We start from the raw sequence: 15348 nt of genomic DNA, 5'->3' as shown, positions 1-15348 counted from the left end.
TACTTTTGGAGAAGACAATAAAGTTGTCGTGTTTTAGCTTTATGTGCACTCAAAACTCACTGAAGCAATAAAATCCTAACTTTATGACTGTACTTTGATCTTTAGATAAAGATGACCACATTAGGACAATAGCCTTGTTTTTTTATAAGAATCTAAAAACTTATAAACGTTATTATAAATTTTTAAGCTGTGTTAAAATCAAGCTTTAAAAGAGCTGCGATAGCCAGAAAAGATATTATTCCATTTAACATAATCTGAATTGCAAGATCTCATGGGTTTTAAATTTAGATTGTTTGAGACCATTAATAAAGCAGCTGATGACAGAGTAGATTCTGTAATTTACAATGAGATTTTTTATTGCAAAGCTACAACAGGGCATTCTGGATCTTAGAGCTTAAAAGGAACCGAGAGACATAACCTGTCTAAATATTATGAGTTCTAACAGAAAACAATAAAAAGACGCAAGTCCCATTGTTTGTTAACTTTAACCTTTTGTTACAATACAACTGCACACCTCAAGCATTTTATTTGGATTAATGTAATAGAATTACAGAGTAGGGCAAATTTATGCAGTTTATTTTTTTTTTACAAATAAAAATCTTGAAAATGTGACGTATCCTGTGTGATGAGGTGCAGCAACATCATAGGTATAAAATGTAAAAATATCTGTTATAATACAACACTTGACATGAATGCAATTTACACATAGATTATTGACCTGATGACTGACCACATTCACTCTCCATTGTCAATTTATTAGTCTTATCTTGATTTATGAAGCATTACAAGCCTGCAATTGCAAATATTTTATCGATGTCTTCATTGCTATCTGGGTTATTAATCTGTAATGCTCTCTCACTTGAAGCCTTGCTTTTTTCAACATCTTTAAAATACACAACTGGCCCAGAGTCTTTTTGCTGTCCAAGCAGTATTGTCCTCTTAAAACTCATCCTGGCTCTAGATAACATATATCTTTTCCAGAGTGATTCAGAATGACTTCTTCGGGCAGTGATCCTCTTCGTTACAGCCGGAGAACGAAAAGTCCTCATTGCTGATCCCTGGGGTGATACAGCCTGGCACACTTCTCGTCTGAAAATCCGAAGCTTCCGCTGAACACTGAGTAAAAGGGCAAATAATGAGAGCAGTTAGCATTCAAAATGTGTCAAAGAAGTTGAAAGTCATGGCTGAACAATTTTATGTTTTATTCATCTTACTTCTGTCCTGCTGCTTCGAGACACTTCATTTTTTGGCACTTTAATCGCAGGAATGTAAGGAGACGTTTTGTCCTCTTCATTCTTTCAGATCTGCACCACTGAATTATCTCCTCCAGATTGGCAGCCAGGATTGTAAATGTAGTAGCTTCACTCACTTGTTTCTTGAACTCTTGTTTCTTGACTTTGTTGCTCAATTTTGAGACAGTCTTACCCTTTGAGAACAAAATGAGATAATAAGGTAAATAAAGATAAAAACAGCGCCCGCCACTGGTAAAGATGTGCTGCAAAGCTTTAAATAAATGTATCTAAGTTGCATAAGCAAAAAAATTGGTCAGTCAGCTCACTGTGTTGTGTTAAGATAAACATGGGTTCTACTGCAACTTAATTTTTTACAGTTCCAATTCATATTTATTTTTTTGTTGTTACTTTGACTGGGGAGACTGGAAAGTTTAAATAAAAAGCTAATTTCTGACTCAAGAAGTAAGAAGTATCCAGACAAAAGGTATTCTCAAGTATTTTTCATTTTAAGAAGTAACTAAGACAATCAACCACATGAATTTTTGCCACAATTTTTGTGTACAAATATAGGGAATTCTTTAATATAAATTAACTAAATTCAATTAAATTAAATTTTCAATTTGGTTAAAGTTGTCTGTGAATAAAAATCAGCTGTATATGGCACATGTTAAAGGAATAAACGTTTTGGTTATCATACAGACCTTGAAGATAAAAGGCTTGTCGTCAACATCGAAACCAACACCTGCAAATAAATTTATGTATAAGAATTGGTTAAGAAGAGCAAAATTTTGCAAATACCTAATAAATGGAGATAATTGGTTTGTCAAATTGCTTTCTCTGGTCTTGTATAATCAAGTGACTCCATACCTCTTTCAACAGCCATCCCAAGGTCTTCTTTAAAGATAATGCGCTGTTTATTATTTTTAACCTTAGCTGCCTTTGTTGTTTGGTTTTTTGTTTTCTGATTTTTAGGACAAGCGTGAAATGCCGGATGTTTCTTAAGCAGTGAAGTATCAAAGGGACCCAGGAACTCAGTCATATCTGCTGGCAAGACCATGTCGGTGAGGAAGGGCATGGGTTTGGCTTGGGCTACAGCTTTCAGGATTTCCAGGAGCCGCTGGTAAAGATTGCAAAGGCTGACCAGAAAACCACGAAAAAACACCCTGATGAAGCAAAAGAACCAGATCAGTCATTTGATATAAAAAGAGAAAGCATTTCTAAAAGCCCACCCAAACAAAATTATTTTAGTTATAAATCATTATAACTGTTTAAATTGTTCAATGTACAGTACACAGCAGCCTAAATGCCAGGAATGCAGTTTCACAGGAAAAGTCTTTCCCTGCAGCATCAATTAGCTCCAATAAAAATGGCTGACAGAATTGGCAGAAATAGCTTTTATATACTCCTGTTTTGCAGAAATCAATCACAGACCCAAGCACAGTGGAGCAGTGTATGAGCTATAAACTTTACAGCCCCACAGAGGAGACTCTGCGCCAGGAGGTATTTGGATGGCTTCCATTTCAGTCACATTCATCATCAAATTCCTCCACAAGTAATCACCAGTAATGTTTGCTTTCAATCACTGTTGTTACCGTTCATTTACAACATTTACCACTGACTACTTAGTCCAAATCAGAATTCTTGGAGTTATCTTTACCCTAAATGTCTTCCCATTCCTTGGGATTTTAATTCAAGAAGTGGTTAAAATATTCTCCAAAGAAATGGGGCACTTCTTCATGAATCTGAAACATCAATTTTCAGGGAATCGTACAAGTAAGGTTTACTGACTTAATATGGCTGAGTGCTGATTAATTGATAACCGTTTCCTCAACACAGACATCAGGCTACATTACTGTTCAATGCTTGTCAAAGAGGAACCAAACTGTAATGCAGAAAGCACCCTAGTAAAAAACACTTTAAACTTACTGCAAGAACACTTAAATATGTTAAGTAATATATTAAGAATGGTTTTCTTACTATCGCAATACATCAAAAATGCATCACAAAGTTTTTGTTGTATAATTGTTGGTCTAGTGAGAATATACAGTTTTGGAAAAAATAACTTCTGAAAACACGTCCGCTTCCTGAATGAGAAGCATTCAGTTCGTTCAATTCCAACACTAGCAGAAGTAATAGTCATGTGGTCATATTAACACAGTCAGTGCCAAAGACTGGTGGGGAGTATGAAGGGAAGAATAACATTTGAAATCATTTTATTCAAACCAAATATCAATTTCTCAGCTGTATCCAGGGTAAAATATTGGTACTGTTATATAAAAAAAAAAACAAACAAAAAAAAACTTATGAACTTGTTTCTTTTGGATTGTTTTATAATCAATTCAAAAATACCTAATTAATCCCAAAGATAAATTGAATGTTTATTTTCATGTTACCTAACTTCTTAAGATACATAGATGGTAATGGGCAGGAAGGCTCTTCTGGAGGAGTCTGCACTACAGAAAGTCTGTGTATCCATTGACAGAAAAAAAATGACATTTATTATTTTATTTTAATTAGATTGTTTGTTGTGAAACTATGTGTGGAATGTCACACACAGTTTCTAATTTATGGTCAAAGAAACAGGAAAGGCCCCTGAAATTTGAAGGTTTCAACCTTTGACTTCTGAGTCAAAACATTCTAAAAAGTTAATTAAAATAATTTTTTTTGTGCTGCTCTACTTTCCACATCCAATTGCAGCTGGAAATATGAAAAAATAAAGTAGCTACTTACCATAAACGACTCAGCATGCTGGTTAGCACTATATTCAGGATGAGAAACTCCTCCCATTTCATCTGCTGCTTTGCTAATCTGAAAAATGAGTCTGTTAAAGACAAACTAACTCTGACAGAGATGTTCCAAGATGCATCACAAACCCTCTTTTGGTTCTAATAAAAATAGCATTAAAGCGTGATCTAGCAGTGTGAACTGCTAAATAGGATACATGAAAGCTCTGCTGCAGCGAGACAAAGTGCAGCTCAGCAGCTTGCCAGCTCCCAGCACTTTCAGACAGGTCCACTCCAGCATGGGTTGACTCGGAACATCACAGTCACCGTTCTTCTTGCACAATGCCCTAAAACCCATAAAGAAACTGTAATGAGAGATTGTACATGCAGCTGCAACAAGATAAACAAAATGGCTCTGCAGACACTATGGAGTGGGGAGCTCAAAGAATCATGGGATTTTGGCTTTACAATAAAATTACAGCACACGGAGTGTATATTTTATCTTCAATTATCTCTATTTATAATTTTTTTGTAGTGTTCTATTAGGGCAGTACAATTTTGGGGGGAAAAAAATCACAATTAAGCAGTTATAGTAAGAGGATTAGTCATTAATCCCACATTTCTCATGGCTGAAAAAAAAAACAGACAAAGAATTGTAATAACTGCATTGTTTTGTAATTGAAACACATCTGGCTTGTGTGTTAATGACAGCTACATTTACAACAATAATTAGTTCAAACTTACATTTGAATCTGATTGGGACACAGCTCTTTTAGCCCCTGAAGAGCAGCATCAAGCTTCATATTCTTCAGTCTGTTTACACATTGTTCAACCTGTAGGACATAAAAAGAGAAGCTCATGTAGAAATTCAGATTGAGATTGGAAAGTCTTTTATTGTTGCTCGACATTCTGAGACTTGAAAAGAGAAAATGTGACACAATGAAGCATAATGTGGGGTTCTTGCCTGCAGTTCTCACCTGCTGTAAGCCCTTGAAGGTCTTGTTCCCCCTGTAGCTGTTGTTCAGGACGTACATCAGGTCGTATACAAGCCGGATCTCCGTCTGAAGTAGCTTACTGTGAAGAAGCTTCATGACCTCGTCATTTTGCAGCAGCAGGTCTCTGAAAAGTCTAACTGCAAAACATAAAAGGTAGATTGTCAGTGTCCCTGCAAAAGCACGTGGTTGGGGTTAGGCGTATCATTTCCTTTGATGTGTCTTTAAGAGTGGAAACACAACAAGGTGAGACATTTTCTGTTTGGACGGTCAAACCTGTTTTTGGAGCGACTTTCATGCGGACGGTTGAAGTTGCACAGGGATAAGGAATGTTTACCCTGTTCCAAAGCCGTTCCTCTGCCATGCTGCTCTGCTAGAAATGTGCGGAAGTGGAATAGCCAATCGCTTTTCCAACACAGGTGACGTCAGAGTTGGCCTTAAAGGAGTCGCAACACTATTACCCTCCACGGTACGCACCACTAGTATTTTCTTGCCCTAAAATAGACTTGTGTAACAAAATCTAAAAAAGACATTTTATGACTTTGCATTTTCATTGCGAATAGACAACATATCAAAATAATGCATATCTTAAAAATATTTTTTATATTTTATTTGAAATAATTTAATTCATTAACCCATGTACAATAATTTTAGTAATTAGCTACAATAATATATTTGTCTTTTGTTGGTATTTTTCCATTATGCAACTTTGTACAGTTGAGAACTTTAAGTTCTTATATATCTTACATTAAAATGTATTTTCTTCTCCTCATGCACTATTTATTATTACAATATCAGAGAAAAAATGTCTGCTTTGAAAACTACACTGAAAAAGAAATATATCTTAATTCATGATTACATAACACAGCAAGCAGTATCAAGTCATTCATGCAATTACACTGTTATATCTCTTATTTAACAGCACAGTGAAACAAACACCAAATGTTAATTCCTCAATGTTGTTTTGTCCTTAATCCACAGGAGGACTTTTAAGTTCACTTCATCCATTACAGAATCCTCAGACCTTCCTTTCACAGTGAGACCGTGGCTGCCTCCTTGTAGCCAAAAAACTTCAGCCTCAGCTTTCATGTCTTTTAGTAGCTCATTAAAAAGGTCCTGAGGAAGGAAAAAAGAAGAAAAGTCACCACAGTGGCCTGATATGTCATTGAACCTTCAAGCACACAGCTTGGCAAAAAATGATCAAAGAGAGGTAGAGTAAAAAGGAGACTTAACAGAATAATAGATGTTGAAGAAAAAACTGAAAAATCTGTGAAAGCAGTAGAGTAGAAATGGTCAACTGAAATAAGTTGCTCTGCATCCAAGAGGGGCGGTTTATGAGTATTAATAGATAAACTGCTGTCATAAAATATTTTACATTTGGAATATGTGCTCATTGGAAAAACTAAGCCCAGTCTTGCTGCGTCTGTAGAATTTAAAAATTAGATATAGCAGTCAGATAATACTAAAATGCACTTGATTAAGTGATGATCAGCAAAATTATCAACAAATGTGTGTTGACACAATGGCAAGTTGGGAAAAACATCAGGAACAGTCTAAGAGAAATAACTGCAGCTGCCCATGAATTTAGGAAGGATTACAAGGACATGTTGAGACAAGTAGAGGTTCCAAACACAGCAGCAAGTCTTTTTATTATTATTATTTTTGTTGTTTTCCCATATTTTGAGACACAGAACGTCTCAAAATATTTTATTGCATTTTTGACTATGTGTTGACCTGCATATTGAAAAATGAACAACCAAATCTTAAACAGTATGGAGAATGAAGACTTTGCAGTAGAACGGTACAAAATCCAGACTGAAACAGATTGAAATGTTGTGGCACAACATTAAAAAAGGAGAACAAAAGCAAATGTGCAAAAAAAGAAATTTCACAAAGGTAAATCCATTTCCTCATCCAATCCAGAACATTTTCACCCTCACCTGGTTGCACATTGTGTCCTCCGTGCCAGACACAAACAGAACACAAACACCCCCAGGCAACATTTTTAAATCTTCACTCCGCTGATGACGGGTGTACGTCTTTTCTGGTGGGTGTAGGGGGAAAGAGAGGCAGATGACACCCTGCACCGCGTCCTCAAACTCTTCGCTCAGCTGCCTAGCAAGAGCAGCAGCCGCACGGCATCCCATTGACCTGCCTGATTTTATCGTGAAAGGAATCCCATTTAGTGCAGCAGTTTGTCTAAAACACAACATAGCTATTATCAGTGGAAATCAACATGGGCAGGAGGCATTTCCTACTTACCTCCAAAAAATATGTTTTTCAACGTAAACCTCTCCAAGGTTTTCAAGTGGTCCTGAAATGACAGTTATAAGTGTTTATTTTTATTTAAATGAGGACACAGCAGGATTTCACAACATGCAAATTTCTCAAAATGCACAGATAGAAAAGGAACATTTTGCCTTTTTATATTCCAGTCGATGATGGCAAAAGAAAGATCTGATCAGCTGCTATTGCAAACTGTAAGTCAAATTTGCAGTAGTTTACATATTTCTACTGTTAAGCAGCAAAAGAGCAAACAGCAAAAATGTGCATCTTGAAAACTTTATTTGGTTCATTTCTGTTTGGCCATCTGATTGGTTTCTATGTATTCACTACTTCAAACAAAAGTAACGTTCTACTTTTTTTATTGAATTCTTTTGAATTGATTCTGCAGTTTGCCTTGTGAAACTTAATTTCAAAAATTTTTGGGTAAAGCCTTGTTTTTTGGGACGGGAAGAGAAAGACAAAACTGAAAAAACTATTAAATAGTGTTCAACAAGTGTCAAAATAGCTCACAAGTCAGATTTTTCCTTTCATTTTGCAATAAATAAATACGTACCCAGACAGCATTATAAGCTTTAACTCTATAAGCCAAGTTCAAGCCTTTGCATGTGAAACGGAGGCATAGAAAACCGTCTGATGCCAGAGCGTGCGCAAGAGAAACTAAATGTTTGAAGTTCATGTCTCCTCCCGCACCGTGCGTTAGTATGACGGCTGTCTGAACGTCATTCAGTGACGCTGGAACACACAAGAATGCGTCCAGACTCTTTGTCCCGAACGGTACTTTTACAAGTTCCTGAAAGACAAGTATAAAAGCAAGTCATTCATCTGCACTGCTTACTGCACTTCTTCATGACGTACAGGCTGTGCATCCTCATCTACAGCCTCTGAATTGTTAATTCTTCTTTTCAGCCTACACCGCTTGAAAACGGCGCCTATTTTTAATGAATTTCATATGGTATTTGAACGAATACCTCATTAAACCTGTCCATTGCAGGCGATCCTTCTCTGTGAAATATTTATAATGACTGAAAATGAGGGCCATCTAGCGTTCAGGAGTGGCATTTACAATTTTTCAGTTTTTGCCCATCAGTTTAGGAACAGTGCCACATATTAAATTCAGGTCTGGACCCCTGCCATGTTTCATAAAACACTTAGAAAATGTAAAATTTTCTAAACTATGCGCTTATCTGTGTTGGCTCATCTCATAAAACAATTGAAAAAAAGGGGAACAAAACACTATTGTGTTGTATGTAACATGCAAAACATGAACACAGGGCCAATATGACTTTTGCAGTGATTTTTTTGTGAATGTAATGCTAATGTATAAACAACAAGGAAATAAATCACACACCAATGTAAAAAGTAATTTTAATTATATAAAAAAGTGACATTCATCTTATGATAAACAAATAAATCATAACTTGCTAAAATTACTTGGCAATTTCAGATATGATGCATTGCTCTTCCCATGGTGTAAGATCAAAGTTCATCTTTTGCCTGAAAAAGGGAGACAGATGAACCGCATTAGTAAAAGAAAAAAAATGTAGTGCGATGGCAAGTCATGTACAGCAGAGGGAGCCGGATACTTTAAAATGAAAGTATCTTTTTATTGGAGCCCATTACAAAAAAGCTAAATTTAACTGAAAATTTAGTTTCTTAAACTTTAAAGTGAGTTAATAATAAATCACTTTGGCCAACAGAAGATTCATTTAATGGAGGGAAAAAAGACAGTTTTTATATTAAAAAAATAAAATAAAATCACACTTGTCAGAACAGATTTTAACAAATACATTGTTGATAAATATGTCTTAAGCTGTTTAACATTTTTTCTAAACATGCTGAAGGAAACATGCTGAGATCCCTTACCATTGTCCGGACACAGGAACATGGAAACAAGTCATCCTTTGGTTGTTCCACAAACTCCATGCCCTCCCGAACCTTAGGCTCTGTGATCTGCAGTCTGGAATACTCCTATATGAAGCACAGCAAAAATTATTTTACGGATTTTGTTCACTCAACACAACAATCAACATAATTTACTCGGGTTGGTATTACAGCAGGGGTAAAGGAAAAATACAGCAATGATACCTTGAAAAGCTTGTAGTAGTAACAGAATATACAATCTCCCATTAAATGACTGCGGGCAAACTGCTGACCTGCAAGAGCAATTTTTCTTGCCTGCAAAAAGATGAGAGTTTTAAAAACAGAACCCCAAGGAGGAATTACGCTTCGAAAAATCAATAGGTTACATGATAAATTCAATGCTTTTCACAAATATAAAACCTAAAAGAAAATACACATCCAGCAAGCCTGAAAATAACAATGCATTTCGACTTATTTATTAATTTACAGGAATGTGAACTATTTACACTTTTTTTACAAACTAAAATCTGATTAAGTGTACTCTGCATTTGTATCCAAACCTCCTGAGAGTGACAAATTATGTTTTTTACACAAACTTCTCTAAATCCTACTAAATGCATTGCAGTTTGTGCTTATATCATGATTACATTTCAGGAGGTATGAATACTTCACTACGCACTGTATAATTGATGAGCTCCTGTTGATAGATTTATATATAGTTAACTCATAGAGGCGTAAAATAATCTCAGCAACTCAATAAATTCACACTCATGAATAATGCAATCTTAAATGGACTGCCTACAGCATTACAAAGCAAACTGAAGAGATCTGATAATGGAAAAATAATGTGACCATTATTTAACAGATACAATGAGCACAGCAGGAAGGCTTGGATTTTTCCATTACTCTGTTCTTCCAGTTGGTATTTTAACAGTGGATTCTGCAGATCACAGGTGTTAAACTCCAGTCCTGGAGGGCCACTTCCCTGCAACTTTTAGATGTGCCTCTGCTGCACCACACATGAATAGAATAATTAGGTCATTGTCAAGGCTCTGGAGAACTGATCTACAAGATCAGTTGGAATGAAATTAAGCCATTTCATTTCAGGGTTTTGTACCTGTGGCACATCTAAAAACTGCAGGACAACGGCCCTTGAGGACTGGAGTTTGGCACCTCTGCTGTACATGATCCTGCTCGAAAAGTAACAATGTGCTCTCTTGATAAGGGCAAAAAAATATGTGCGAAATGGTTGTTCATAACGACATCAGTTCAATTTTAGTGACCATAATTATCCAACATATGATCACCTCGTCATCATGGTCTCGGGCCCATTTGATCTTTTCCAGCAGGTCACCCAGGTTTGCTTTTATTGGGATGTAATGCTCCCACGGCCGCAGCTCGTTGTAGAAATGCTCGTAGTAGCTGGAATCCTGCTTTAAGACCACACTGTCTCCGGCCAGCAGGTACGGCAGACGGTAGGCTGCTACTGTCCCATCAATGTTTATTTGATACTTATACTGCAGATGAACAAAAAAGGGGAAACAAATGAGATAATTACTTTCCTGAAGAGAAATTAGTTTCTAAATAGTTTTGATGTAGGTATTCCAAACTTCTCTATCCACGTCTGCCTGTTTTTAAATCTAAATTCAAACACTTTTATATTAGGATAGTTTCTACTTATGGGATCTACAAATACCAGACACTAACATATACAGGAAAGAAGAAAGGACAAGAGTGAAAGAATGGATACAAGAACAGAAAAATATGACACAAGGGCACAATGAATGACAAAAGGAGGCAAAGACAAGAAAAATTAACAAACTCACAAAAACTGAAGGAAATAAAGAAGGAATACTGGAAAGAAAGAAGACACAGGAAAGAACTTTGGAATAAATACTTTTACTGAGTGCTTCCATATCCAAAGTTGTACTTAACTTGGCAACTAGTTTTCCCATATAGGAACTTTAAAGACGTATTTAATTGGTTTCAGGACATATCCCACAGAGATGACGTGTCTTCATGCACCTTTATCACTTACCTTGAAGAAATCAAAGAAAGAGACGTGTTTGACCAGCGGGCCGTAGAGACTCTCATCATGTTTGAAGAAGAAGAAGTTAGTGAAAGCAGCATCTATAAAGTCGGGGCGAGCTCTAGAAAGCTTGACCAGCTGTAGGCGCTCCTGGCGGCTGTCCCGACCCCTCCAGAAGGCCGTGGCGTTCTTCTCCGGCCACGGCGGCCCCGTGTTGGCCTGGACCGACATCATGTCCAAGCTCACTCTGTCCGGTGCAGGAAAATAAAGAGGTGTAGTCAAATCTCTTGCTGTTCCAGAGGTAAATAATCTAACTGTGACAAAATATACTTCTGTTTGGTCAAACTCAGTATCTTAAAAAAGCTAAATAAAATTTGCAGGCTGTTCTTCTTGCATAACATAAGAGTCCAAGTCATTGTGATAAATCAGCAGAAACATTACAGAAAATAATTTATTTATGAACATTTTATAAGCAAATGAAGTCCCCTGTAGACACAAAATGAATAAAATATAATCTTTCAAAAAAGCTAATTTTAAACATGGATATTCTGCTTTTTCATTTAAATAATGTTTTATTTGCTGAAAAAAAAATCTATTTTTTAAAAGCCTCCTCAGAATAAACAGTGGGATTTGTTTCGTGTGTTGCTGTTGTGTTGGGTCAGTTAGAGGGGCATTCAGACCTGCTGTGCATAGACTATCACATCAAAGATACAGCATTTAATGTCTGGCCCTGTTGTCCATGAGGAATACAATATTTGTTAACAAATTAATTAAAATGAACAAAAAACAAAAAAAAAAAAACACCCATATGTATGTACATGAATTATCTGTAAAAAAATAATTGACCTGTGATTTTAAATGCAAATATAAAAGTTCCTGGGTTGTGAATACTCTTGCAAGGCACTGAAGGTCAGAGTGCCTGTTCTAATGGAGAAGTTTTCTGCAGGCCAATTTTTAAACCTTTGCAAGGACAGCAAGAACGAGACAAATTACTTCCTTTGATTTCAGTTTATTAAGGCTAAAACCAGCTGAGGCTTCGTTTTCAAAAAGCTTCTGGAGTGCACTCCAAGTTCACCTGCATAAATAGCCGATTGTGTATAATAATAATAATAATCCTGTAAGCTTTTGCTGAATGAGACTTAATTATACTACTAACTCCGGTGCTAAGCAACACTTAATAAGCATATTGATTCAAAGGCCCTACCTTCCCATGCTCTCCAGAACTGACTCAGTCAGGTCGTAAGTGGGCATGACGATATCTCTGGTGTTGTTTGAGCCACACCAAGAAAAGATAGGATGGAGCTTATCAGTGGTTTTCCTCTTCTCCAGGGGCCAGTCACCCAGATTTACAAAGAACTCAACATCAGGGAGTCGAACCTGCAAATACACCCTTACAGAATATCAATAATTCAGCTCCTGTCTGATGTTCTCGTATATATATTAAAAATGAAAGCCTTACAGAAAAGTAGCATCACATTCGATAGGATCATATTCTCTGTGTTTAACTATTAAATTGAAGGACAATTTGTTTAAAGCTCACCTTTCTTGTGAGTGACAGTAAGATGGCATCCATAAAGATTCTAAATCCGACATGTTCTCCAAATGTTTTCACATACACCTGAAAGGAAAAGAAAGGACAAAATGAAGATGCAGGGTTTCCCCTAGTACATTATAAGCCTAGTGGGTCACCAGGCTTTACTTGTGTCCCCACCAGGCTAAGCTTTGCTTAAGTTATTTATAAGTTCTTTTTTTAATGTTTGCATTTTTAAGACTTTATAGTTGGTCATTAGTCTTCAATCTAAAATACCACATATTTATCAAGTGATATTTCTCATTTTCCAGTCAACTTTAAATATTTAACTCAAAAGGATGATGGGCCACTGGATGAATGACTGCACCAGCGCTCCAACCACCAGGCTTTGCAAGTTTTCTGAAGACGTTTGGCAAAAATAAGTCACACCAACCTCTTTTGCATTTCAGATTGATTTTTAAGTTCATCTAGGTACACTTATAAAAACAAAAAATACATTAGATGTTTAAAAAGATGCCGTTTTGGGAATGACACTTTAGAATGATGCATCAACTTGCTTTGATTAATCTTATAAAATCTCAAATAGGTACATTGATGTTTACAAAATCTGAAAAAAGCTTAAGGCATGTAAACGGCAAGGGGGATGCTTTTAGGATTTTTTGAGCTGTTCTTTTATTGAACCTGTGAGTTATAATTTGTATAATTTTTATAATTAAACATGTGAAGTACCTTGTTTTCTTTAATTGTGTAATGACAGAGGCTTTGGCGCTGCCCAAAGCGCTTTGGGATCTCCTGTGCGTTCTGATCTGGATCAACAGTTGCATAAAGGGAGAGATCCCTGCTTATCTGGGCGAAGGACTCAGGACAGCGCATGTTTTTCTCCCATACAGAACCACTTGGCTGGGGACAGTCACAGCCTTCATGGTGGACTCTGCCTGGGAAGGAGAGTCATATTCATGCTTTTTCATCTTGTTTCACAGGAATAATGCTGAAGTTACACTTCAAAAATTTTATCTTTTGACACAATGTTATGGCAACTTGAACAGTTTTCTACCTTGGAGAACATAAGGTGACTTGGCAACATGCTTGGCCTTCAGCAGAACATGGATGTGCAGGTCAGTATAGGTGGCATACATCCTATAGCGAACCAAGAATGACCCATCCCGACGATCAAGAACTTGAATCCAGATCCTGGTGAACTGCTCTGTTGGGGAGACCATCTTTACCTCAAAAGTCTTCTCTCCAGGCGACGTTGTTAAACTAAAAGTATCAGGATACAGAGAGATTACTGACGAATGGTGATAGTTTAAGATTAAATTGCCTGCTTAAAATTAAATCTGATATCTATTGTTGCTCTCTGTGCAAAACGAGTGAAAATGATACAGCGGAACAGAGAACACACCCGAAATGTGAAACCTTTAAAGTTTTTTTTTTTTTTTTCTTAGAGGACAAAGTATGTGTGACAAAAGATCAGCTCCATGTGTTCTCTCTAGTTCTAAGTTTCAACTTTTCACTTAAGGAAACGGGAAAATAGAAACTGTAAACAGATAGAGTAAATGTTTTGAAGTCAATATTTGAAAACAGCTTTTGATTTTGCCCAGGATATCATTACGTAATATTAAAATGTGTTTGATGATTGTATGCTACTGTTTTTTTTTCTTTGTTTCTTTATTTATTTATTTAAGATATTTGATATATCCTCAGATATTGTACGAGTTGTTGTAGCAAGATGTTTGCAGTTTTCTTTAAATGCAAATGGTTTCCTGACCATTAACTCTTCTGATCCATTGCTGGGCCGCGACCCTTACTTTAAAAACAACTGGGCTTAAATTCGATTGATTCGAATCGATTTAGATTTCTGTCCGATTGGGTCTAAACCGAAGCTGCTTTCTGTAAAGGGCCTTAAATATATTGTAAAACATCGTTATATATCTAATATATACAAGTCCAACTAAACTGAGTTGGACTTGTCTGCACTCTTGTTTAGAAACAACTTCCAAAAACATCGATTTAATAATAAATAATAATAATAATAAATAAAATAATAAAAAAAACATCCATTACTTAGGATTGAAGGAGGGGGAACATACGCAGACCAGGCCAAATTTACTCACTTTTTCCCTGAGCTGTCCACCGCCTGAATGTAAAAGAATCGAGCAGGGAGGACAATGTCCGCCTCCAGCCCTGGTCCCCACACCAACGTTTCAGCAGCGCTGATGACCGAGCCAACCTCTTCTCCGGATAGCTCGCACCTGAACGCCTCCAGACTAAAAACCAGCAGCAGCAGCAACAATCGAACAGACATAACGCCAGGTCTTTTCTTTCCGTCTAGCCTTTTTTCTCACTGCGGTCTCCTGCTGATGCCCACCAAAAGATGAGAAACACAAGGGTCGTGTCTCAATATGTTCCGTTTCCATCTGTAAATGCTCCAGGAAGCAGCGGCATTGCTAATATTTAATATCTGTTTAAAATAAACCTCATATTATTTTTGTTTTACAAGTATTTCCTTGCAGTTCAGCTAAACTTCGGGAATCTGCTAAATAAACCTGGGAGGCGGGCTCAGACTCGGCAGGGCAGAGCTCCTATTGGTTGAGGCTTCACGGAACTGTAGCAACAATTGGCTTCAGGAAGAACAAAATACTAAACAAGAATATGATTGGACAGAAACACGGAAGTAATTCTGTAAAATATAGTT

At 36.7% G+C, this 15348-nt stretch overlaps 3 protein-coding genes across 5 annotated transcripts; all 3 read right to left on the bottom strand.

Moving 5' to 3' along the window:
* Positions 1 to 213: 213 nt before the first annotated feature.
* Positions 214 to 5322, bottom strand: nepro (nucleolus and neural progenitor protein). The gene is made up of 9 exons (XM_055031944.1): positions 5224 to 5322; positions 4933 to 5087; positions 4700 to 4788; positions 4174 to 4302; positions 3963 to 4040; positions 2100 to 2395; positions 1934 to 1974; positions 1215 to 1426; positions 214 to 1116 (listed from the first exon to the last, which is right to left on the bottom strand). Exons 1-9 carry the CDS (start codon positions 5309 to 5311, stop codon positions 783 to 785), a joined length of 1422 nt encoding a protein of 473 aa, XP_054887919.1. The 5' UTR covers positions 5312 to 5322; the 3' UTR covers positions 214 to 782.
* A 267-nt stretch (positions 5323 to 5589) lies between these two features.
* On the bottom strand, positions 5590 to 8232 carry tex30 (testis expressed 30). Its single transcript, XM_055031945.1, has 5 exons — positions 8202 to 8232; positions 7787 to 8023; positions 7210 to 7261; positions 6888 to 7102; positions 5590 to 6063 (listed from the first exon to the last, which is right to left on the bottom strand). The coding sequence occupies exons 1-5, from the start codon at positions 8217 to 8219 to the stop codon at positions 5893 to 5895; spliced, it is 693 nt and encodes a 230-aa protein (XP_054887920.1). The 5' UTR covers positions 8220 to 8232; the 3' UTR covers positions 5590 to 5892.
* A 352-nt stretch (positions 8233 to 8584) lies between these two features.
* Positions 8585 to 15199, bottom strand: poglut2 (protein O-glucosyltransferase 2). Of its 3 annotated transcripts, XM_055031941.1 has the most exons (10): positions 14768 to 15199; positions 13708 to 13913; positions 13383 to 13588; positions 12663 to 12740; positions 12327 to 12499; positions 11132 to 11369; positions 10401 to 10610; positions 9319 to 9408; positions 9097 to 9201; positions 8585 to 8727 (listed from the first exon to the last, which is right to left on the bottom strand). In XM_055031941.1, exons 1-10 carry the CDS (start codon positions 14956 to 14958, stop codon positions 8710 to 8712), a joined length of 1515 nt encoding a protein of 504 aa, XP_054887916.1. In that variant the 5' UTR covers positions 14959 to 15199; the 3' UTR covers positions 8585 to 8709. The 3 variants fall into 3 exon arrangements, with proteins under 3 accessions (XP_054887916.1, XP_054887917.1, XP_054887918.1); XM_055031942.1 differs by lacking the exon at positions 14768 to 15199 and having other exon boundaries at positions 13383 to 13584; positions 13708 to 13801; XM_055031943.1 differs by lacking the exons at positions 13708 to 13913; positions 14768 to 15199 and having other exon boundaries at positions 12327 to 12512; positions 13383 to 13496.
* Between the last annotated feature and the right edge of the window lie 149 nt (positions 15200 to 15348).

This window comes from Poeciliopsis prolifica, unplaced genomic scaffold (genome assembly GCF_027474105.1).
Source record: "Poeciliopsis prolifica strain line A6 unplaced genomic scaffold, Auburn_PproV2 SCAFFOLD007, whole genome shotgun sequence".
Lineage (NCBI taxonomy): Eukaryota > Metazoa > Chordata > Actinopteri > Cyprinodontiformes > Poeciliidae > Poeciliopsis > Poeciliopsis prolifica.
Note: the sequence above shows the minus strand (reverse complement) of the source record. Positions and strands in the feature narration are given on the sequence as shown.